Source organism: Symphalangus syndactylus, chromosome 5 (genome assembly GCF_028878055.3).
Source record: "Symphalangus syndactylus isolate Jambi chromosome 5, NHGRI_mSymSyn1-v2.1_pri, whole genome shotgun sequence".
NCBI lineage: Eukaryota > Metazoa > Chordata > Mammalia > Primates > Hylobatidae > Symphalangus > Symphalangus syndactylus.
Window position 1 is genome coordinate 96,072,075 of NC_072427.2, and position 25,600 is coordinate 96,097,674.

The window sequence follows — 25,600 nt, forward strand, 5'->3', positions numbered from 1 at the left end:
GTGTCTTGCCTGTATTTGGCTGTAAGCCCATGTCCCTTAAAGCTTCATTTTCAGAGAACAAAAAGAATGCTGGCAATTTGAGCCCAGCAAATGACTGTGCTGACCTCTGGGACTCCTTTGCTGTTTTCTTGTGATTAAAGACAGGCCTATTTTGTTTAGAATGAGAGTAATAGTCGGCCCCACAGAATCCATTGGCAGGTTACGAAAACAACAGCTATGCTTATCAGAACATGAAAAGAAGTGTGCAAAGAATAAGGCTCTAAGAAATTATTTTAACCCTTCCCCACCTCCATATCCTACCAACTATCAAGTTCCTTAATCATTGATAGAATAACTTCTCAGCAAACCAGGCAGTAACTCGGTCCAGGGCATTAGAGATTAGGACAGGCTCTTTGAGACCATCTGCTTCACTGGCCACATTTTCCACGTGAGGACACTTAGACTGGGAGAAGAAACTGAACATGGTCAAGACTGGTGGGTGGAGAGTTCTCTGAGCAGGTCTCCAACCCAAAGTCCTATGATCATTCCACTACCGAATTTTTTCAAGGTGACCAAGAATCCCACAAATTGCCTTGGAAACTTCCCACCATCAACTCCATACTTGTCTGTTCCCAGGTGCAGAAAACAGGCCAGGGACTGGCAGGTAGCATCACAAGGCCATTACAGGTGCCGTCATCTTTCTGCAGAGACCTCCTAATGCAAATGGCAGTAGCCCAGACCACAGCAGAGAGAGAATAATTTGTACTTTTCACACGCTCCTACGCACATTTCAAAGCACACGCTGTTCATGAAGGAGTCGCCTGGCGAGCACTCGCCCTCTAGTCCACACTGCCCACCTTCTTGTAGACATCTGCACCCCCTGCCTCAGCTCTCTCTGTACTTCTCCATGGCCAATCAGTGGAATTATTTCCTTCCTCACAAATATGCAGGCAGCATGGGGTTACTCAATTAGGAAGCACGTTTTATAGCAAGTTAACGTGCACAAGACTCATTCTTGGCTCTTTGTGAAGATCTTTCAAGAAACCCTGAGCAACCTGACTTCCCAGTCTTACCTCCAGCCACAAGCCCTGCAGCTCTGACATTTCTACCATCCTTCCCCCCATCACACCGTACTTGCCCCACTCCCAGGGGCTCCCAAAGCCCACCATGCAGTCTCGCCACCTGCCCACCTGGCCCCACTCTCCATTCCAGGCACTAGTCAATCTAGTTCTCCCGGCTCCCCGCCCCAGTTTCCTAGCACTTGGTTTAAACATTTGTTATTATATTTACTATTGGCTGTGTTTTAGACAGCTGAACAGTCCAACCGCCACGTGTGAGAGCCCTGAGGCCAGAACACTGCCCCTCTGATCTTTGTATCCTGCACAGAGCAGCACCTGCCATGTGTGTGTACTCTTGAAAGACACCCCTGGAGCAATGTGGAGAGAAACGAGCCAGTGGGAATTACAGAGCAGGGAGAATCATGAGAAAAGAATGCCTGGTCTCCAGGAGACACCAACATTTTCTGATGTTCTCAGGATTTCCGTTTGAAGACCTGAGATTTAAAACACTCCCAAGGAGCCCCAGCTCCCCGCGCTCCCCTTCTCTGGCAGCGAGGAAGCCTGGGGTCTGGCTCTAGGTGCAGGGTCAGAAGGGCCCAGAGGAGCAGGTCATCCAGAGCCAGCCCCTCGCGGCGTAATCAGGACTGCAGGGATTGGCAATGTCTACCTCCAGGAGCCTGTAAGCAGGCCAAAATGGGCTCTGCAAAGACAGACATGACTCCCAACTCCAACTCCTCCTCCTCTGGCGGCCTTGGGGATGTTATCTATTATCCTGTAAGCCTCAGGTGTCTTAAGTCATAAAACAGAAGAATATTTGGCTTAGGGGGCTGTCGGGAGGGTAAAGGAATATCCACATTGAACTCCTGCTGAAAGCACTGTGGGATCCCTCAGGTGGGGGGGGGGTACACCAGGGCTCTTCCAGACTCAACTAAAAGCTTGGAAGAGCAGCTTATGTTTTCCATACTCTCTAATCTTTTAACCAAATACTTCATCTCAATCAACATACATTTGGTCTTTCAGCAAAAATCTACTGGGCTCCATGGTCCTTTGTTGACACTCCATGGTACAGCGCCTGTCTCCATTCAGACGCTTCGAGAACGATCCACGTGAATGGATCCACCATTGTGAATGTCATGGAGCAGCTTCTGTTGGGAGCAGCACCCCCCCCCCCAAAATCTGGCCATAAACTGGCCATAAACAAAATATCTGCAGCACTGTAACATGTTCATAATGGCCCTAATGCCCAAGCTGGAAAGTTGTGGGTTTACGGGAATGAGGGCAAGGAACACCTGGCCTGCCCAGGGCGGAAAATTGCTTAAAGGCATTCTTAAGCCACAAACAATAGCATGAGCGATCTGTGCCTTAAGGACATGCTCCTGCTGCAGTTAACTAGCCCAACCTATTCCTTTAATTCGGCCCATCCCTTCGTTTCCCATAAGGGATACTTTTAGTTAATCGTATATCTATAGAAACAATGCTAATGACTAGCTTGCTGTTAATAAATATGTGGGTAAATCTCTGTTTGGGGCTGTCAGCTCTGAAGGCTGTGAGACCCCCTGATTTCCCACTTCACACCTCTATATTTCTGTGCATGTCTTTAATTCCTCTAGCACCGCTGGGTTAGGGTCTCCTCTAGCACTGCTGGGTTAGGGTCTCCCCTACCAAGCTGGTCTCGATAGCTTCTAAGATACACCTCAGAGACTAGCTTCTTGGGCCCCCAGGCTCTCATTTTCGACCTCCCTGGGCCACCTTCAAAAAAACAATCCCCTGGCTTGTCACAGGCCTGAACTGTGGCCACTATCTTTGGACTTGGGACTGCAGACTCTCAGGACCTCCACTCTCATAGACTGCAGCCAGCATACTTTCCTCCAGCCAGGGGGCAGGGCCCACTGGCAAAAATAAGCCCTTCCGGAAATGCTGGAAGAGGAAAGGGGTGACTCTGAGCGCTGACAGGATCATGAGGATAAATATCACCTATGTCATCAACCCTGAGCACCATATCTTAAATGCTGATGTTCCTCTTAAATTCCTTTCAGAAGTCCAAGTTTCATGTCCTAAAATGCAGCCAGTCAAGTGGAGTATTGGTGAGATCAAACCAAGTACTTCTTGAAGACTGAGCCTGTCCAAAGAGGCCCACAAATAGTCAAAGCTGCAAATCCCAGGAAGATGCCCTTTCCAAGGACACAAGCCCCCCAGGGAGCATCCTGGAGCTGGTGCTTCACCCGATGCCAGCCTTTCGCCTTCGGTGCGTCATTTCCCATTGGCAACCTCCTATCCCTTTGCGCTTAACTCCTCACAGGTCTCCAGTCTCCCAGATCTGGCCCCTCAGTTCCTTGTCACATCACACGACTGGCTCCTCACCCTTCGGAGCTCAGCTTGCACATGCCCTCCCTGCTCCATCCTCTGTACTCCCTCCAGCAGCTCCTGTGCAGCTAACTACACCGTACATGCTTTGTCTACCTCCATGCCAATTCTCAGTTCCACAAGGCCAGGGCCTGTCTTTGTCTACTGCTCTACTGCCAGCACTTTGCCTATCATCATCCCCTGAAGGAGCAGACCACAGCCTTGGACCACCGCCAGCCTGGGCAGGGAGACCGGATGCTCTGCTGTGACAATAAGTGGCCTGGAAACCACCCACCTGCATGCCCTGCTCCAACACTAGGCATCCCGACAGGCCAGCGGCTGCCAGGGGGTGAGGACCCCTCAGTTGCTGAGCATCTAGCTATGCACCAACCGCTCACAGGGGAAAGACAGTGGCTTCGTTTTGGAGCTTTCAAGGAGGGGAACTGGCATATTGCACGGCTGCCCTACTTTGCCAGCCTCCTTCCTAATGCTCTCTAAATTGTGTCACGGGATTGCATGACCTGGAATACCCAATGGCGTCATCTTGTCAGGGACTGGCAAGTGCAGGAAAAGAAAGCGCCAGTGCTATACTCGGGCCATGAGGCCAAACGCCACTAACGGAGTGGTGACAATTCACTCCAGACACCCAAGTGCCTTGCCTGAGAGGGCAGAGACAACCTTACTGTTACCAAAAGGAAAAAACAGATGGCATCAGGGTCCCTAGTTCAAGATTCCAGCTATCACTAGCAGTTGTGGGGACAAGGGCAAATCTGAGTGGGGGTTTCGTCGTCCAAGCAACAGGTATAGCAATGCTGCCTTTCCTGGGGCTGCTGAAAGGAGTAACTGAGGTAACGGACAAAAGTGTGCAGCATGGCACACGGCATGCGTTTAATAAACTCCAAGCAAAATGGACCTCAGATCGCACCGGGTCAAAGAACATCAGGACGCAAAGTGTCTGCTACAGAGTTGGTGCTCTCGCAAGCCCTGACCGAGGGCCTGTGCTTTCAGGAAATTCCGAATAAAACAGGAAGTAGCGTATTTTCCCAGATAATCTTTACCCCTTTTATTTCCAGTCTACAGTTCTTAATGAGCCTCTACACTGAATTATTGCTCTTCAAAGAGACTTTTTATAGCTTTTTGCCTCTGGAGGAAGTTAAGCTGGATACTGCCTGAGTTCTTAATAAGCAAGGTGACAACACTGATGACCCAGTGCAGACACAGGCAGCTGCTACACAGGGAGGAGGCGCTGGGCCACAGCGGGGAGACCGGGCCCTCCTGGCGCTTTGGGCATCTCTTGCGCATCTCTCCATCCTCCGGTCTTGCCATGGTTAAAAATAAGGCAGAGGCCAGAACTCTCGGCTCCTTCCTGCTTTTCAGAGATTCCTAGAACCGGCACTTCCCCCAACATTTTATGTGCAGGAGTTCTGTCATCTGTGATGGTGACAGACACCTTGTGCAGGGCACCCCCTGGGAAGGGGGAAGGGCTAGTCGTCTTTCCAATCAGCCCCGAGGAGACCGAGGAAGAGATGCAGGTGACTGTTTTGGGGAACAGCCTCATCCTCACCCATCCTGGAAGCCATGCCACTGCTAGGAGGCTACTTCCTACAAGAGGCCTGCCCTGGGATGAGGGACAGTGGAGGAGGCAGGTGCTAGTGGCAAAGGAATGACGGGGAGCAGCATGAGAGCTTAACTGCGCCAGAACACACGTCCCACCACAAAGAACAGCACAAACCACAATGACAAGTGAGGTGTGCAAGGAAAAGTCACTGATTTTGTGATGTGCCCAGTAAGGAACAGACAGACACACCCCTCCTCCCCTGCCCCACCCTGGCTCCGGACCTCAGTGGGTACTGGGTAATGCCTCCCCGACATTGCCAGGCACTGCCAGCTAGACTGGAGCTGCAGGGCCCTGGAAGTGCACCACACTGGGTAAGTAAAGGGAAAAAACACCTCCCGCATTCCTACAATCAAGTTTATTACTCAAAGCAAAAGTTGTCCATATAATACATTGGTCATCAATTTTTATTTCTGCATGGTTATACAGGCTGAATGACTAGCTCACAATCCCAGGAGGTATTATAAGTTTTGCTCTTCAAAAAATGGTGTTACTGTTGTAAGGGGAAAAGTCCTCACTGACAAAGAAATGACACTAATGAAAACAAAATCAAGAATGATCCACTGGTACTGCAGGTTACAGAGAAGCTGTCAGTGTGCAGTTCCCCACCTCTCGCAAGCAAAGGGGATCAAGGGCTAAAAATACCTTAGAAAAATCAAACAGCACCTGCAGCACATGCTTATATAAAGGCCAAACTTGCAAACTCTTCCTTCTCGTCCATGCTGCTCAAATGTGAAGGGATTACATATAAGGCTAAAATCTGGCAAATCTTCTCACTTCTTCTTCTTTGTGAAATATAATTTTTCTTCGAGTGGGACTGGGACAATCCCTTCACATTCTTTTAGTTCCTGGGTCAGAGGGTGTTTGACGATATTCCCTCTAATCACATCTATGTCTCGAGACAAGTGCTCCACCATGCTTTCAACAGTTGTGGTGGGTGCATAAAAATCCACCAAGAAATACCTGCAATAAAATAAAAACTTGTGAGTGTCTGCATTTGAACAATTCTATTATTTTGGTCAGTGTTTCCATTTTACTCTTCCTAGACAGACATCAACTACACACAAACACACACATACACACACACAACCTTGTCAAAATAGAAACTACCAGCTGACCAGCTAAACAGAATTGCAGTGTTATGCCCAATCTCCCTTTTTCTATGGCCTTTCCCATTACACTCTTGTGAAAATATGAATCCAAACCAGCTTTATGGCAGCAAAATCACATTGTTACATTACAGATAGTGTGAAGTACTAGAAAGCATGGGGAAAAACTTCTAATCCATTGACAAGACTGAATTTTCCAAACTATTAATTAATGTTGTGTGTGTGTGTGTGTGTGTGTGTGAAAACATCTATTAGATACTCTTCTAACTTTTCAAAGGATTTTCCCTGTGAACTAACACACCTAAGAGAACCATGAGCCCACAAACACAGGAAAAGATTAAGAAAGGCATGGGACTGGCCTACAACTATGTTTAATACGGACAGGGAACAAAAAGAAAATTACTGGAACCTTAAGTAAGAAAAAGAATTTACCACTCATCACCCAAACCAGACTAATGCCGACGGGCATCCCGCGTGGCTCACCGGTCTTCAAAGATTGACAAGGTCCTCAGCAGCCTGCTGGATGATAGTGCAAGGAAAGAGCCCATCCCTACCCACTCCCTGCTCCTCTCAGACCTAAAAGGTTAAGCCTCCCTTGTACTGTTTGATTTGGACCATTATGTGACTAAAGGTCAGTTTTCAGCACAGTATTTCAAAATCCTGCAGTGTTCTAGCTGGTTAAAACTATGATCTTTTTGTCATCGCTTGCCCTGTTCTAGCCATACATGCAGTTCTCAGGACTCCCAAGCACATTCCCCTCCCAGGCCTTTGCACTCGTTGGTCCTTCTGTTGGAAATGTTCTCCGCCCAACTTCCACATAGCTCATCTCTTGCTTCTATCATGTCTCTGTCCAAATGTCATCCTCTCAGAGAGGGCTTCTGTGCCCACTCTCCTAAAACAGCATCCTCCTAGCTCCACCAATGCCCCTCACTCTCCATTGCCCTCACTCAGGGCTTTGTTTTGTTCCACAGAGTACGTTCTCACCACTGGCACAGTGTGCATTTGCTTACTGTCTGCCTCACTCCACTACAGCACAACTGCCATAGGAAGAAAGACTCTGGTGTTATCCCTAGCACTCCAAATAGAGTGCTAGGGATAGGAGTGCTCTCATGACGGGGAGCAGCATGAGAGCTTAACTGCACCAGAACACACGTCACACCACAAAGAGCAGCACAAACCACAATGACACGTGAGGTGTGCAAGGAAAAGTCACTGATTTTGTGATGTGCCCAGTAAGGAACAGACAGACACACCCCTCCTCCCCTGCCCCACCCTGGCTCCGGACCTCAGTGGGTACTGGGTAATGCCTCCCCGACATTGCCACATACATAATAATGGGCTCACCAAGAAGATATAACAATCTTAAATATACATGCACCAGATAACCGAGCTTCAACATATAAGAACAGCAGAACTGAACAGAGAAATGGACACATCCAGAATCACAGCTGAAGCCTTTTAACATTCCTCTTTCAGTAATCGATAGAACTACTTATACGGAAAATCGCCAAGGATATAGAAAAAGTGAACACCAACATTAACCAAGTGGAGTTAACTGACATTTATAGAACCCTTTACCCAACAATCACAGGATAGACATGCCTCCCAAGTAGATACAGAACATTTACCAAGGCCAACCATATTCTGGGCCATATAACATAAAGGGATTCAAGTTATACACAAAAATCTTGGAAAAATGCCTCAACACTTGGAAACTAAACAGATATCTAAATAAGCTGGACAAACAGGTAGAAGGAGAAATCAAAAGGGAAATTACAAAGTACTTTGAATTGAATGAAAAAGAAAATGCCACAAATCAAAATTTGGGGGATGCCATGAAAGCAATAGTTGTCAGGAAATTCGTATCTACTGAACACCTAGGTAAGAAAAGAAAAAAGGCCTCAAATCAATAGTCTCAGCTTCTACTTTAAGAAACTGGGAAAAGAGCAAATTAAATCCGGTAAGATGACAGAAGACAGAGAGAGAGAGAGAGAGAGAGAGAGAGAAATCCCTAAAGCAGAAAAAAGAAAAACACAGAACATCAATGAAACCAAACACTAGTTCATGGAGAAGATTCGTAAAATTGATATGCCTCTATAGCCAGACTGTTGAGTAAAAAGAGGTAAGGTATAAATTATCGGCATTGGGAATGAGAAAGGTGAAAATGACTACAGATTTCATAAATATTAAAATAATAGGAAATATTATAAAAAATTTTTGCAAGGTCGGGCGCCAGGGCTCACACCTGTAATCCCAGCACTTTGGGAGGCCTAGACAGGCAGATCAGTTGACACCAGGAGTCTGAGAAAAGCCTGGGCAACATGGTGAAACCTCATCTCCACAAAAACCACAAAAATTAGCCAGGCATGGTGGTGTGTGCCTGTAGTCCCAGCTACTGGGGAGGCTGAAGTGTGAGGATGACTTGAACCCAGGAGGTCCAGGCTGCAGTGAGCCGTGATTGTATTACTGCATTCCAGCCTGGGTGACAGAGCGAGACCCTGTCTCAAAAAAAAGCATTACATTTAACAACTCAGATGAAATGATCAAATTCCTTGAAAAACACTGATTACCAAACATCACTCAAGAAGTACAGATAACCTGAATGGCCCCGTATCTTATTAAAGAAATATGTGTAGTTTAAACCCTTAAGCCCTATATCTTATTAAAGAAGTTTAAAAGCTTCCCACAAAGAATACTACAGGCCCAAATGACTTCACTGGTGAATCACACCAAATATTTAAGGCAAAAACACCAATTCTGATACAAATTCATCGAGAAAAAAGGAAGACACATCTCAATTTGTTCTGTGAAGCCAGCATTACCCTATACCCAAACCAAAGACATTACAAGAAATCAGATGAATGTCCCTCAAGAATACACATTTTAAAATTCTAAACAAAATTTTAGCAAATTGACTACTATCATATATTAAAAAACACAATATACCATGACCAAGCAGGCTTTATCCCAAGAATGCAAGATTGGCTTTAACATTTGAAAAAAAATGTAATTTAAATTAAAACGTATTAACAAACTAAAAAAGAAACACCATATGATCATTTCAACAAACGCAAATGAAAGCATTTAACAAAATCCATAGCCATTCCTGATAAAAAAAAAAATCTCAGCAAACTAGGGATAGAAGTGACCTCCCTCAAACTTACAAACAGCATCTTTGAAAAATCTACAGCTGACATTTCACCAACTGGTAAACATCTAAATGCTCTTCCCCTAAGACTGGGAACAAACCAGACAGTCCACTGTCACTTCTATTCAACACTGAAATGGAGGTTCTAGCCAGTGCAATAAGGCAAGAAAAAGAATAGGTATCTAGACTGATAAGGAAAAAGTGAGACTGCCTTATTTGCATATGACATGATTGTGTTTCGAGAAAGTACTGAGAAATCTATAAAAAAAATTAGAACTAATGAGTTTAGCAGGATTGCAAGATACAAAAATCAATGTTATTTCTATATACTAGCAATAAATAATCAGATCTTGAATTAAACATTCAATACTTACACAGAAATCAGACAAAAGGTATGCAAAACTACGAAACATTGCTGAAGGAAACAAAACCTATCAGGTATATCTTGTTCATGTGTAAGAAGACTCAAAATTTAGATGTCAACCCTCTCCAAGTTAAAAATTGAGATCTATTATTTATTTTACTGAAATAAAATCTATTGACATTCAGTAGAACCTCAATCAAAACCCTAGAATATTGATTAGAAAGTTCATAATGGATCTAAAACAGCCAAAACAACTCTGATAGAGAATGTAAGTTGAAGGACTAACACCACCTGATTTCAAGACTTATTATAAAGCTATGGCCATCAAGACAGTATGATATTCATGTACAAATACACAGACAGATCAAAAGACTAGAACAGAGTACAGAAATAGAGATTTACAACAAATGGTGCTAAAATAATCCAGTATCCATATGCAAAAAAGGAAACTTTATTCCCTATTTGTACCATTTAAAAAATTAACTCAAAATGGAACACAGATTGAAATGTAAAATATAAAGCTATAAAACTTGGAAGCTTTTGTAAATTTGGATTAAGCAAAGTTTCCTTTGCTTCCTTTGGTTTTGGTGTTTCCACAACACCAAAACCAAAATCCATAATAGAAAAAATTGATAAATTAGATTTCATCAAAATTAAAAACTGCTCTTTGAATAAAAAGAGAAGCCACTAAGATTTGTGAGTTACAAGTCTGATAAAGGACTTGTATCTAGAATACAAATAACTCTCAAAACTTAATTTAAAAAAACTTTTATAACAATGGTCATAAGATTTGAACAGACAATTCACACAAGACATACGATGGCAAAGCAGCACATGAAAAGATGCCTAAAGCCATTAGTCATGAGAGAAATGCAAATTAAAACCACAAAGAGATACCTACTAAAGTGCCATACAATTAAAAAGGCTGACCACACCAAGTGTTGGCAGGGATGTAGAAAAACTGGCATTCCATGGGTGTGGTGGCTCACGCCTGTAATCCCAGCACTTTGGGAGGCCGAGGCAGGCAGATCACCTGAGGTCAGGAGTTCGAGACCAGCCTGGCCAACATGGTGAAACCCCATCTCTACTAAAAACACAAATATTAGCCAGGCATGGTGGCACGTGCCTGTAATCCCAACTACTCGGGAGGCTGAAGCAGGGGAATTGCTGGAACCTGGGAGGCAGAGGTTGCCGTGAGCCAAGATCGCGCCATTGCACTCCAGCCTGGGTGGCAGAGCAAGACTCCGTCTCAAAAAAAAAAAAAAAAAAAAGAAAGAAAAGAAAAACTGGCACTGCAGGGTGGCACAAGGTCCATGCCAAGCAACAGAGACACTCCGGCTGTGCCCTCAGGATGACTGAGGGGGAGACAGCAGCACCAGCAGTGGCAGAGACCCCCGATACCAAGCTCTTTGGGAAGTGGACGATGTGCAGATCAATGATGCAGCACAAATGATGATGTGCAGATCAGTGACATTTCCCTGCAGGATTCCACTGCAGTGAAGGAGAAGTATGCCAAGTACCTGCCTCACAATGCAGGGCCTTATGCTGCCAAATGCTTCTGCAAAGCTCAGTGCCCCATTGTGGAGTCCCTCACTAACTCCATGATAATGCATGGCCACAACAACAGCAAGAAGCTCATGACTGTGCATTATCATGTATGCCTTCCATTTCATCCACCTGCTCACAGGCGAGAACCCTCTCCAGGTCCTGGTGAACGCCATCATTAATGGTGGTCCCCAGGAGGACTCCACAGGCTTTGGGTGAGCAGGGACTGAGAGATGACAGGCTGTGGACGTGTCCCCACTGCACCGTGTGAATCAGACCACCTGGTTGCTGTGCACAGGCACTCTTGAGGGTGCCCTCCGGGCGATCAAGACAATTGCTGAGTGCCTGGCAGATGAGCTCATCACTGCCACCAAGGGCTCCTCCAACTCCTTTGCCATCAAGAAGAAGGATGAGCTGGAACGTGTGGCCAAGTCCAACTACGGATTTTCCCAGCTAATGCCCAATAAACCAGTCTGCGCTTTGGGGTAGCCCCGCCCCACCACAAAAAAAAAAAACAGCTTTCATATACATTGCTGGTGGGAATGCAAATGACAACGATTTTGAAAAAATAGTTTGGAATTTTCGTAAACATACACCTACCATTATGATCTAGCCATTCCACTCCTAGGTATTTACCCCAAAGAAATTAAAGCAGGTGTCCACACAACAACTTGTACACAAATGTTCACAGCAGCTGTACCTATAACAACCCCAAACTGGAAAAAAACAAATATTCACCACATACAATGCCATACTACTCAGCAATGAAAAGGAGTAAACTATTGATACACACTACTGATCTCAAAATAATTATGCCGAGTGAAAGACACTAGAGTAAAAGGGGTCCATACCATCCAATTCTATGTAAGTCTAAAAAAAAAGATGTTCCTCAACTTACAATATACACATTTCGATAAACCCGTTAAGTTGAAAATATTTTATGTTGAAAATGCATTTAATACATCTAACCTAACAACACTTACCTTAGCCTACAGTTGTGTAAAATCATCTAACACAAACCCTATTTTACATTAAGTGTTGAATAGCTCATGTAATTTTATGGAATACTTTACTGAGAGTGAGAAACAGAATGGTTGTTTGGGTATTCGAGTACGGCTTCTACTGCATCTGCAGTCACTTCTGCACCATCATAAAGTCAAAAAAAATCGACAGTGAAAGAAAAAAGATCGGTGGTTGCTTGGGATGAAGGACAAGTAGAGGGAGGAATCAAAGGAGGAGGAGGAAATTTTAGGGGTGACAAATATGTTTATTATCTTGACCGTGGTGATTTTGTGGGTGTATACATATGTCAAACCTTATTAAATTATACACTTTAAATATATGCAGTTTATTATATGCTAATCATCTCTATAAAGCTCATGATTTAAAAATGGCAGTTAAGAAGCTGAATGGGCAGGACTTGGTCAATGAGCTGACGTGGGATGAAGGCAACAGGGAGCAATTACAGCTGATGAAGACTCCCAGGGTTCCTTAAGCAACAAAATAAAAATGGTACAAACGAATCCACTATCCCACAAACTTCTTGAAGCAATGACTTGCACATTTGCTCATTGACAAGACTGCCACTTGGGCTCACTCTGAAAACTACACATAATCCTGGCCACATTTTCCAAGGTTTAATTCCACTTGCTTATTTCTACTCCATATAGCAGGTAATAGGGTTGCAATGACCCAATTTATGAATTACTCATTTATTCAAGATTTAATTATTGATTACTTACTTTGAGTTAGGCTCTGGAATAGAGCTTAAAATAGTGCGATCAACCTCAAATCACCTCCTCCTTGCAACCCTCAGCCTTTTACCCAGTCACTCCCCCTGCCCCACAATAATTCCATTTGGCCACCTGGTGGGCAGTACAGGGAACTCTCACCCAACAGAGGCCCAACGCTTTTTTCCTTCCCATTTATCCATTTGCTCTTTCACTCACTATTCACCAAAATGTCCTTCCAATCTACCACAGACAAGTTATGACCTCACCCTGTCTGCCAACATTCCCACCACACTGAAGTCTATAGCAGGTAGTTTTTCTCTGAGCTCCCTCCTCTTCCTTGGCCTTGTCCAGTTTCCCTAGAAGCCTTCCTCTCTTGCTTCATTCCATTTGAAGCCCTGTGCTTAGCGTAATGTGCTGCTGAAATGCCATGCATCAGGAGGGAGGCTCTAGCAACAACCTGACATGCTCTGGCCATCAAGCAACCCAGACACCACCACTGCTGAGTGCTCCATGCCCCTGCCTCCAAAAAGTCCACAGGAAGTCCAAGCCTGCCCTTCCTTACAGTCAAGTATTCAACTTATTCAAATAGCACCTCTGGGGCTGTCTTGGTCTTACTTATAACATTGTTCATAGCAAGCACTGCTTTCTTCCATTTTCCATTCAACTGCTTTCACAGGGTTAGAGGCTTGTGAGCTAGCCTAGGAGTCTCAACATGTTCTAAGAGAAAGTGTGTTTACAGATGCCAACAACCAACTCAACCGCCCGCTAATCAATTCTCATCCAGCCCTCCTGAAAGTGTTCTCCATATACTCAGCAGTCACTCAATAATCGTAAGAAATACACCCAAAGCTTTTGGACACTATTTTGTGATAAGGGTAAAAAGAATACCCAAGGATGGAAATTGGAAGCCAGATATATCAGAAACCTCATATTTCTGAACTTAAAAAAGAAGTGTCTTTCATAAGACTCTAATTTTCAAAGTGCTTTCACAGCTTTCAGACAACTTTTGAGCAAGAGGACGAAAGAGAAGTGGCAGCTCAACTCCGTGTGGCAACTGAGGAAAGGGAGGAGAGAAAGTGGTGCCGAGTGTTGGTTGGGGTCCAGCAGCCCTCTCCCCTCTCCCCAGCAACAATACTCCTCTAGGAGTCTTCAAAGTGGTTTCCTACACGTTGCCTCCTTTGAGTCATACAATTTAATGTAGTTAAGAAGAGAGACTCAAAAAGGTTAAGTCATTAGCCCAAGGTCACTCAGCTATGAAGTGGTCACTGCCAGGATTCAAACAGAACAGGTCTTTTGACTCCAGGACACAAGAAACCACAGATAGCTTTGGGACCAAATGGGTTACAGAATCATAGAATGGAAGTGCTGGAAAGGACCATAAAGACAACGCAGCCCAAACCTTTCACATGAGCAAACTGAAGCCCAGAGGGGAACTGATAGGCCCCAGATCACAAAGTGAGAGTCAAGCTCCAGACTCCAGATCCCACAGCTCCCCACTCTGTATACTGTATCTCTTGCTACCTAGTACCCACATGTTGGAGGATTCTCAAGGATAAAGAGAAAACCTAGATAAAGACCTGGAAATCCTAACACTGGGCTTTCCTAGCTTCAGGAGGCTCCCTGTTGCTACCAAAACCCCTCTCTTGCCTTCACCCTCCTAACTGCTCTGACTTCCTGCCACCAGGCATGACAATGCTCCTTCAGCAACCAACCAAACAAGCACAAGCCGGCATGCACAGCTGGTGACTGGCATCTCATGCTTGTCATCCTGCTGATATGCTCCCGGGGCTGATGGGGGCAAAGACTGCTTCCACTCCCATGGCTCCCTATTACACCGTGGAAGTTTCCACAGAAAGAAAACGCCACCACAACAGCAAAGGTGAGAAGTGACTCCGAGACAGGCAGACCTTACTATATTCGCCACTCTCCGAAGCCGAACCTCTTACCAACTCTCCCGACTTCTTCTCCCAGGGAACCAAGGTGTCTCTCCCAGGCCACAAGAGAACTGACCAGAAGTCCAGGATAAAGTCAATCTCTGCCTGCTTCAGTGACCCAAGTACACAGATAAACGGTCCATTATGGTTTTCCCACACAGGAAGGACCTTGACCAATTCCTGGTTGCTTCCAGTATATATCCTTTTCTTCTTACCTATTTATCTGGGCAAACTTAACTTGTTAATGAGCATCTACTATAGACAAACCTCAGGAGGCTAAATGGATGAGGCACACATGGTCTCATCCTCCTGGAATATGCAGCCCAGCTGGGCAGAGAGGCTGTACAAGCTGCTGTGTGAACAGAAACCCAGGCTTCCACCGCAGTCCTGTGGGAGACTGTCCATGGCGGTCAAGGACCCCTGACTCACTGCTGGGCTTTGCTAACTACAGATGACCTAAGGACTGAGAATGAGACTTTTTACAGCTATGACAACACCAAGTACAGTCCCGCATTTCTATTTTTACACATGAAGAAAGCAAGGCCTAGAAACAACCTGTGTGGGGTAGTGGGGCTGGGTGGCTTTTGATGCCTGCCAAGGATCCCTTTCTCATGACAGCACAGGTCCACAAGAGACCTACAAAAATGGGAGTTAGGCTGAAAAAATGGCCTTGGAACTAACTCCCTTGATACCTGCTCCCTGCATCCTCATGAAGGTTGCCATGGAGAAACCATTCTAACAATCAGAGGAGCTGCTGTTCAAGGGAAGGTGACCAGAAAAGGGGCTCAGTGTCTCCAGGGGAGTTACAGCCCTCTGCCCCAACTTCCTCCTGACCCTGGGAAAAGAGAGACTCAAGAGGACTCCACAACCACAATGAGCTATCAGTGTCTGCTTCTTCCCCAGCCAAACGAGGCAGAATCAAAACACAAGACCAGAAGTCCTAACGCACGTGGACTCACGATCAACTCCTCACTCAAGGTACAAACATTTGGATTTGACTACATTGCAACTGCCTAGACATGCCCCAAAGCTGATGTTCTTACTGAACAAAAGCTCTCCAAATAGCTAGTTTTCCATTTTCCACTTCTGCTCTTGGTGACTGAATCAATAAGTACATAGATCATTTTGGGAAAATAGTCTAAAATCTAATTACGGTACACATTCCCAGCACCTTCGACCATGTGCTACATGGCACAAGTGACACGGTTCCGCATACCAGGTAGCCAGGGTCCATGCAAGCACCAACATCGCCTTGAACACAAAGCCAAGCAGTGTTTACATTTTAAAGGTTTGTTTTCCCATGTGTGGTGCTAATTATAGAATCACTTCTTCTATGAAGTTGCTATCAGCTTCACAAAACCATCTCTCTTTTCTATAGAAAAGCACATAACTTTGACCCACACTAACTCTGCAGAAGTGGAAGTGAGGTGATGACTGATGCCAGGCAAGAAGGAACCAAGAAAGATTCAGTACACTAATGCATTTCTCACTGCAGATAACAGTGTTCGAAAGCTGGAGCAACGGTGAACTTCTTCCTAGGTAGAACTTGCCAACATGATCTTCAAGGTGATAATGTGCCCTCCTTTATATTTCGTAAGACACTCACATGCTACAAAACTCTCTACTACATGGCCCAAACCCTCTAGAGATCTGAAAACACTCAGAGAAATGGCTTCCCCAAGACAGACTGCCCAATACTGGAAAACAATGCCACCAAAAACACTCCATTCACAGCAGCATGGTTGTAAGAGAGCCAGCAGCTCTCATGTCCCTTCTGCCCCTCCCCTGGAGAGGCCTAGCCCCTCCACCATTCAGTCACCATGCAGACTGCCCAGTGTTGCCAGCCCTTCCCCCACTCCCCTAGTTGTCCAGGGGGAAAAATGTGTTTTCTGATAGTGCCCTTAAATGTGAAGGTTGTATTTTCTTTATTCACTTTTGTCTTAACCCTGTATTTACAAGTTTTCCATAAAAAGAGCTTGCTTGAATTTGAGTTACATTCTTTGTCTCTCTCTCTCTCACCCTCCCCTTCTCCCTAGCAGACAAGTGGAAATTTCCACTGAAGCACTCAGTGGCTCACAGTGGGTGGGGGGATGGGGGAGGGGGATGGGAGGGCTTTGCAGCCCTCAAGCATCCTTGAGCCTTTTTGAAGATAGGAAACAGATCTGTCTAAATGCCAGTTCCTAGACCGTCTCAGTTAAACCTTGTTGGATTCAGGCTTCACCGAGGCAGTGAATTATTCACCTTCAAACTGAGGTACCCTCTGCATGGAAAAGCCCCATTTCTTTTTATATCTGTTGGGTCTCATACATTTTCAAAACCACTAACACTAAACCTGCTGCAGAATCCTTACAAATCTTGGGGCACTGCCACTAAAAAGAAACCTCCAAGGCCACAGCAGCCCTGTCTGAAAACCTGGTATGGAGTACCTACACACAAGAACGGGGTCAGAACGCTGGCAGAAAGGCACGAGAACATGGAAATGTTAGCTAACGGGAAAACTACAGAGGAGAATCAATCTCCTCTAGAGAGGGTGCCAGCGCTCTTGGAGTACGCTGCAGACACATTTGGGAAGCAAGTCAGTAAAATTCCACTGATTCACCATGGAGCTGGTTATTTTTATCATTCTGCTTACCCGTAAATAGAAGGGCATCTTATATGTAGGCCAGCAGATCTCTGCTATAAGCACCTATCCAAATTTTAAAGCAGATGAGAACAGGCAAAGAACGGGCAAAACAGGCAAGAAAAACACCTTCTACTTAAGAGTTCTTATACACAGGCATTTGGAAGCCAGCCCAATCTCACTGCCATAAAATCAGACCCAGTAGAAACAGAGCAGAGGCATCCTTTTACAAAGCAGCACTAGCCCAACGCTGAAATACGGACCGCACTTTCTTGTACAGTTTCCTCTCGGTCTCAGCTCAGCCCCATCTAGTGGAAAGAGAACCGTAAGCTCCGTGCAGCCCTGGAGTGAGTGACGTGGTTCTGGCAAAGGGTGACTGTTACTATGATTCAGTAAGATGCCTGCCCCTTTTAGCATGGGTCTAAATGAGCCTCTCCTGTCACTGCTCCCTCTAGCATAAATGACATCTTCCCCTTTCAAACACCCAGGAATACAGTAAGAATTTTCCACACCAACACCCTGTCTGTCCCGCAGAGCAGATGAGGGTGTCAGGGTGAGCACGTGCAGACACAAAGTGGAGGTAATCTCGGGGGCCTGAAACAGACCCCAGCAAATCCAGAGCTGGGAGTGACTCCCAGGCTTCTGAGCCACCCAGCTCCAGGTCGTGCGCCAATGATTTATTTAGTGTTAACAAGTTAGAGGGCTGAGATATTGTCCCAATCCCTGATAAGGGTGGCCCAATCCAGGTCCCATTCTGCTGCCAAGGGGAACACTGAATTGCATTTTCAAAAACAAGTTTAAAATGGTCCTCAGCTGAACACAAATGACTCCCCCAGTTCTACTGACCTTCAGAGATTATGAATTAAGAAAATTTCTGTGGACTAGTCTGGGAACTTAACCATCAAGTTGTTCCACTGGGAAAATAAGTTCTCAGTTATAAACAACAGACTTACAGACAAATTTCTGGAACACAACCTGTTTCTAAAGTGGAGTCTGACCAAACTAATATTTGAAATATAATGACTATATTTTTATTTTTGGCATAAACTGGAAATAGTCTTGATATAATAATAAACATCAGGTACCATTTCCAAAGTATACCCTCCTCCTCCTCTGGGCAAATTTCCCAGATAACCCTAAAAAAACAGGCTCTCCCTTACCTACTCTTTTCTTCCAGCCTACTGGGCATGTACATGGTAAGGCGGTTGATTTGGGGGGCAGGGGGGCTGGGCATGGGAGAACAGTAGAGGCAATTGCCCAATACACAGTGAAGTCATTGGAACAGAGATACCTACCTGTCCGCCCCAGGCCTAGCTTTAGTCCTGCTGTGCTGGGCACTTTCACACACACTCCCTCAGCTGGTGCCTAGGTTAGCATTATGCAGCCAACTCTCTGATTAGACTGAAAACTCCTTGAGACCAGGAACCACGACAATCGTGAGAATCAACCTGAGACCTGTGGACACCACTAGGACATACCATTTCTCCCCACAAAACGTAAAAGCAACAAACACATGATACCAACAGTACCATGACAGAATGTGGACTCTCAGAAATATCTAGGCTCACTCCATTAGCCAGCCAAAAGCTGGCTCCTGCACACCACTGTCAGGATTCAAATCGGTGCCTTGCCGTAATTTCAGATACGTGTCATGCAGGGCTGTTCAAAAAGAGCCAAACTTTGAATGCTAAACACGTAACCAATAAGACCACTGTTTCTTCTCAACCACTTCAGAAAAGCGAGCCTCCCAGTACATAATCCACTTATTACATGTTTCTAACACTTTCTGTGGCTATGGATTAATGCACACAAAGTATCTGCCAAATGAACAAAATACCTGGTACTGACATGGTTAGGGTTAGTGATTATGGGGCCACTGCCTGAAGCCAAGAGAATATCAGACTAACCTTAAGCTCCACACTGCAGACATGTAAACGTACCACCCAATTCCAAATCTTTATTCAAGTAACTTCAAACTACGCTCGCCTCTCACATCCTCATTTCCCAAAAGTCACTGTGGAGAATGTTCATGAGTATTACAGAAATAAAAGGTAGCATAATCAAATACAGTGAATTAATGAATGGATCTTACTGAAGGGCTTCTCATCATTTATGTGCCAATGTGCAATGTGAACCTCTAGAAGGAATTCGATCATGTAAGGCTTCCCACATCTAATTGATCACACACACCCTACTTCTCTTTTTTTGATGGAGCATCTCTACAGAATTAGCGTTTCAGAGACCACACTTTAAAAAACATTAAACAAATAAATACCAGACTTTGATTTATCCCAGAAAATAGGCTTAAAGCATGAACCTCCCCCACTGCAGCTGGGCACCACCTTTCTGTGTCTATATATAATACACATATATAATACAGAACACTGCTTCTCCTTTGTTGAGGAGTCTGAAAGTAAAAGAACCAGCAATAAAATCTTTAAATGTCAATGAACTAAGTGACTGCAATATATTCCTCAGCGAGGCACATGCACCTTTGCCAGGGGGGAACCCAGAAGTAGGGCCAGTGTTCTCAGCAGTTCTGGCTTGGTCCCAGTGGGCTCCTCCAGGACCTGAATTTATTCCACCCATAAAGAGAAACGGCTACTCACCCCCAACCCCCACCACTGCACACAGAGGTCTGAAAATGAACTGAGTGACCACAGCAGTTCTTGAGCCTGGTCCTCAGACAAGTGACGTCAGCATTACTCAGACTACGTGTTAGTGCAGATCCTAGGATGCTTGTAATGCCAGCTCTCAACAAAGTCAAATCCTCTACTTGAAAAAAGGGCAGAAACCTCTGGAAGTACTACATGAGTGAAGAAACTGACTTCTCTCTCCCTTCACTGCCTTCCATCCAAGAACTGCACTAATAACTCTTGGACAGTTTTTATATGCTCCTCTTTAAACAAAAAAGGCAAAAGGATCCATAACTGTACTGTTAAAACCACACCCATTTGTGATTAAGCTTAAAAGAAACAGACACACATGCTCTCCATCCCTCATTGTTGTTATGACTGTGGAAGAAGCCTAGCCACTGTGCATTTCCTGTTGCCTAGCAACGCCTCAGGCATTCTCTTCAGAGGTGTTCTCAAGAAGCTGAACACTAGCACAAAACAAGGTTGAAGCAATCAAAAGATGAAATATGCAGCACGGCAGAACGTTTAAATGCAGTAAGAAAGCCTCGATGTGAGACGCGACTCCACTCAGGCCCTACACACATACTGTACCTGCACAAGACAGCTAGACTCACCTAACTAAAAGCAACATTCTCGCTGCAGAGCACATCTGCAGAGACTGTCTTGCTGGGTCCTTGTGGCAATGCAGATGGGAGACCCATTACCTGAGTTCTGTACCCAAAGAAGCCGGAAACAGAAGGGGAGGCCACAGAGTTGCTGAGTGCCAAAGGTAGCTGACTCTTCTACTCTTGGACTTTTCCCACCGCGCTAAAACCTGATTCCCATCTTCTCTAACACCCACTCCTAGGAAATCCTACAACATGAGAAGATTCAAATCTATTCCACAAATTGTTCTCAAAGAACTTCTACAAAGATAGTTATTACTACAGAATCAAATCTGTGACATGTATTTGAGGAAGCTGCTGTACATAGTAGGAGACAAAACTCCAAACTGTGATCATTACTTGGAGTAGGTATTACCATTTTTCTTTTGTGGATTAGGCTTGGGTTACAACATTAGTCAAAAACAGCACATTCTGTTATCTGCATATGTTTAAAACGGATACACTATGTATGTGGACAGCACTGTTCATCACTAAGGTATTTTAAAGGCAAAAGTTAAAGAAATGTCAGGGAAAACAGTGCTAAGGTTGACAGGAAAGGGTTCCACAAGCTAGACTTGGTAAGCCCTCTGCTCCTAGGATGGCCTAGTTTTGAACTCAGATCATAGTCCACAAAGGGCCAGCATATCACATCCCATCTGCAACACAAGACTGCCAGAGTGTGTACCCAAAGGACACCTAGGCGCAACGGGGGTCTGAATGTGAAATTTTAAGAACTTCTAATAGTAATTGAACAGTACTCTTTACTGAGACTATCAAAAACGTTTTCCAAGCTCTTCATGAAGAAACTTACCCGCCTCTGTTGTGCTGCTGACTGTGGGCAGAGATCCTGTAAGGAAGCGCTCGTTCACCCAGGTTTTCCAAGTCCCTCACTATTGCTCCTCTGTCCATCAGGGCCTCTATCGTACGTTTCAAAGTAGCAGCAGTCTCTGGCTGTTTTTGTTGGTGTTTTTAAAGAAAAGAAAAAAAAGCATCAGAATTAATATAAGAGCTAGAACGATTAAGTCTGCTCAGTTCCAATCATAACAGCTCTACTGGTAGGAATCGTTGGGTAAAAGCAACAGAAGCTGGTTTCGGTTAACTTAAAAGAGAGAGAGAATTTATTGTAAGGATATGAGATAGCTCACTGATATGAAGGAATATCTGAAGAACCAGGCTTCGGAGAGTTCAGGGACCAGGGCAGCTCCAGGGATCTGGGAGGCAGGAACTAATGAGTGGCTTCTTCAGGGCACCTCAGCCAGGCTGAATCAGTGCCAATCACTGTCAGTCCTTGTATCCCATGACTCAAAATTCAAATTCCAGGAGAAGAGCATCTTGTTGGCAGGACACCTGAACTGCCCATCCCACCAAAACTGTAGCCAGGGGGGAAAGGGGTTGTCTCCCGAAGAAAAACTGGGAGACTGTAACCAAAAGGGGGAAAGGATGGGTAATCAGACCCAAACTCTGCCCTCATAGAGCTTACAATCTAATAAAGCACAGAACACAAAATATACATGTATGGAGAGCAGAGGGCAGAATACAGGAAATAGCATAGAGACCAGAGGGTTCACAGAAGGAAGAAACATTCAGCTGGGAGAAGGGTTTCACTAAGGAAAGTTTACTTGAAAGGCGCCTGGAAAATGATGACCAGAGGTACAAAGAATGAATGAACCAGCAACTGAGCCCCAGTGATGGGATTCAGGGCAAGGGAGTGCTGAGAAGACAGACTGGATATAGGCTGGGCACAAGTCTATGAGTAATTAAGGCCTGTTATTAAAAAAAAAAAAAAAAAAAAGCTTGAACAATATAGCATCCCATCACCCAGAGATGACTGGATGGTGAATTAAACTTTCTGGTGGATTTCTTTCCAGATCAGTTATCTCTCTATGCATATGTATACACAAGCAATTTTTGGAAGAAAGGATACTTTATAAGGATAAGCCTGAAAACTGCAATGAATGCAATGTGGAGAATGAAAGCAAGATGTGGTGAAGAAGGGCACCACAATCTGGTGGCTGGGAGAGTGGAACTGACACTACAGCTAAAAAGAGAGCTGGAGAAGCTGGTGTGGACAGTAAGAGATGAATCTGGTTTAAGACATGCTGAGTCTCAGATGCCATGGCTCCCCTAGGTTGACCTCTCCAGATGTAAATCTTAAGCTCAAAGCAGGTGGATGAGAAATACACATTTCATAGTCATCTGCACAGACGGCTCTCTGAAGCCTGAGAAGGAGGTGAGATCAATAGAAAGGGTGGAGGGGGAGAGGAAAGGAGATCACCAGCGGAACCTTGGGTAGCACAAACATTTAGGGGCTAACAAGAGGACTACTCAAAGTCAGAGAAGCAAATATAAAACGTATCATCAAATAGGACAAGGAAAATCGGGAGACTGCCTTGTCCAGAATGACAATGGGGTAGAGGACAGAAATCAAGAAAAAGCCGCAGTGTGGTAGCTGCATGGGCATTTAGCGAGATGGGGCCAGAAAGCAGGCTGCCGAGGTTCCCATGGTAGAGGTGTGAGAACAATGGTGAGGAGGAGAAAATGCCCAGGCTCCAGGGACAAGCAACTTGAGCAACGTGTTTTAGGAGAAAACACATGGGCAAGCTGGTAGTCGAAAAGAAGCAGACCACGCAAGAGGATAAAATGTAGGATTTCTAAAATAACAACGATGACAGCTATGATTTACTGGATAACTACTATATGGTCTAGTGTCTTATTGTTACGTATTTTATCTTCATAAAAAAAAAGCCAAGGAGGTTTACAGATTTGGGATTGGATCTCTAGAGAGATGCTGACAGGGTGGAAACGCCTGCTGCAAGGAGAAGGAAAGCTGTGGAAACCGTCGGGGAGGAAGCCAGAGGCACACCTTGGCAAAGACAAGGTGCACGTCTCCTCAAAGACCTACGTGAAGAGGTGCAAGCAGGGTGATTTTAAAGTGCAGGAGGAAACTTAAGAAAAGGCTACCTTCCAGAGGTTCATTTGGGGATCAAATGAAGAGAAAACTGCAGAACAAGTTTAAGTGTGCATTCTGGCAACCAAACAAAATCCACTATGTTTTTAAAATTTTCTTTCTGACAAGTGCTGCTAAAATGGTATGAAATGTGCTAAGTATTGGCTTAAGGCTTAGAAAAAAACATTCTTTACTTTCTTTTCATATTGAAGTCCATTAGGGATTTTTAAAATTCCTACTGAATCATGATGTTTATATATTTAACCAACCTTAAAACAGAAATTTCCTGAAGACAATAAAAATTCAGGCCAAAATCTCTTCCCATTAACACTAGGTAAAAAGTCTAAGGCAATTTATCCTTATGATTGTATCAAACACATTCCTAGACAGTTCTAATCATATGAAGACTACATTCTTCTCACATTTCATTATAGCTCACAAAGACATCGCCATACATCTGCAGAGGACTCATTATTAACAGCAGCACAGTATTTCATTTAACTGAAAATGCTGTTTCTTGACCTGGCATTACATCAATTAACTTATGATAAGGTAAAGGAACAGTCTATCCACATAAAGAGTCGGGTCTCAGCTTTGTTACCTGCACTCAAAAAAAAAAGGAAAAAAACCTTTGACTGATTAGTTTTCTGATTAGCTATCCAAATAAATTTCAATTCCAGTTTTGCCTGATTAAAAAGGAATATATCTCAATATCTTTTAAGTTCCAACTGAAGTGTTTACAGTATAAAACTCATTATCCTCTTCTGAAGTAAGAGCTCATAAAGTAAAAAACATTTTCTTCTTACATCTGTCTCAAAAAGGGGAAAGGCTACCTAACAAGAATGTAACTTAGGAAAATATATAAAAAAAAATTGTTTGACTTCGGTATGTCAAGGTCAAACTGTAGACTACTGGAATGGCCACATTCATCTCACTTTAATTTCAAAACACCCAGAAGTAGAAAAAGAAAGGTGGAAGGAGGAGCAAAAATAATGCCCCATAGACCTTACCTCACCATAAAGCAGGGTTGGCAAACCAGGGCTCTTGGGCCAAATCTGGCTTGCTACCTGTATTTGCAAATAAAGTCTGACTGGAACACAGCCAACTCACACATCTGCATAGTCTATGGCTACTTCTGTGCTAAAGGTAGATCTGTAATTACAAGAGACCATATGGCCCCAGAGCCTAAACTATTTACTATCTGGCCAACCTCTGTTCTACATTGTGATGGGCTGAGGGAAGCTGGCAGGTCCTTAATCCATGTACCCTAAAATGCACCACAAATAAAACCATGAGCCTGGGCCACTGACTGAGGTATAGAGGGTGTATTCCTCATGGGATATGCCATCAGGTAGACACATGGGGTTCCATCTAACGAACACCATCAGTTTGGCTGTTGAACTCACTGCAGGGCTCAGAACTGATTCCACTAATCCACTATTCCATCTGCCAAGCTCCTAATAATGTCTTTACCAACCCAGGTTGCCAACTTCAATGTTCCTCATTTGGTGAAACCTATAGATCTATTAAAATAAAATTCTTACGCTTAGAGGGGAAAAAGTTCTGCTCAATCCAGGACAATGTTCTACTTATAAAAGCATATAGTTTACAGGAAGCGAATGATCTTGCTGCCATAATTCTCATTTATAAGGTCTCTGAACCACTCAATTCCAACTATTCTAAGAGAAGTTGTGCAGGCTTCTGAGAGGCTTCTCTCACCCCATCTGAAAGCAACTCCTTCAACTCTTTCCTTCAACCTACCAAATGCATCAATGAAACACATTTTTGGCAAGGCACAGACTGAGGGCTGAAAACATTCATTTGAAAAAAAAAAAAAAAATACAGAAAAGAATGAATGAATGGGAATGGGAACTAGGAAAACTAGGACTATGATTCTAGTCCTAGCTCATTCACTAGTGAGTTAT

The 25,600-nt window shown here is 44.4% G+C and overlaps 1 protein-coding gene and 1 pseudogene across 2 annotated transcripts in view; both read right to left on the reverse strand.

Annotated features, from left to right (window-relative positions):
- Positions 1-5,338: 5,338 nt before the first annotated feature.
- The window catches only part of MRPS6 (mitochondrial ribosomal protein S6), a 68,217-nt gene continuing 47,955 nt past the window's right edge, over positions 5,339-25,600 (reverse strand). For both annotated transcript variants that reach the window (XM_055279605.2, XM_063639311.1), the window contains exons 2-3: positions 21,540-21,679; positions 5,339-5,958 (exon numbers count right to left, since the gene is read on the reverse strand). In XM_055279605.2, coding sequence (XP_055135580.1) covers positions 5,769-5,958; positions 21,540-21,679 — 330 coding nt within the window. In that variant the 3' untranslated portion in view covers positions 5,339-5,768. The remainder of the gene's footprint in view (positions 5,959-21,539; positions 21,680-25,600) is intronic.
- Positions 5,965-12,137, reverse strand: LOC134736649 (uncharacterized; annotated as a pseudogene).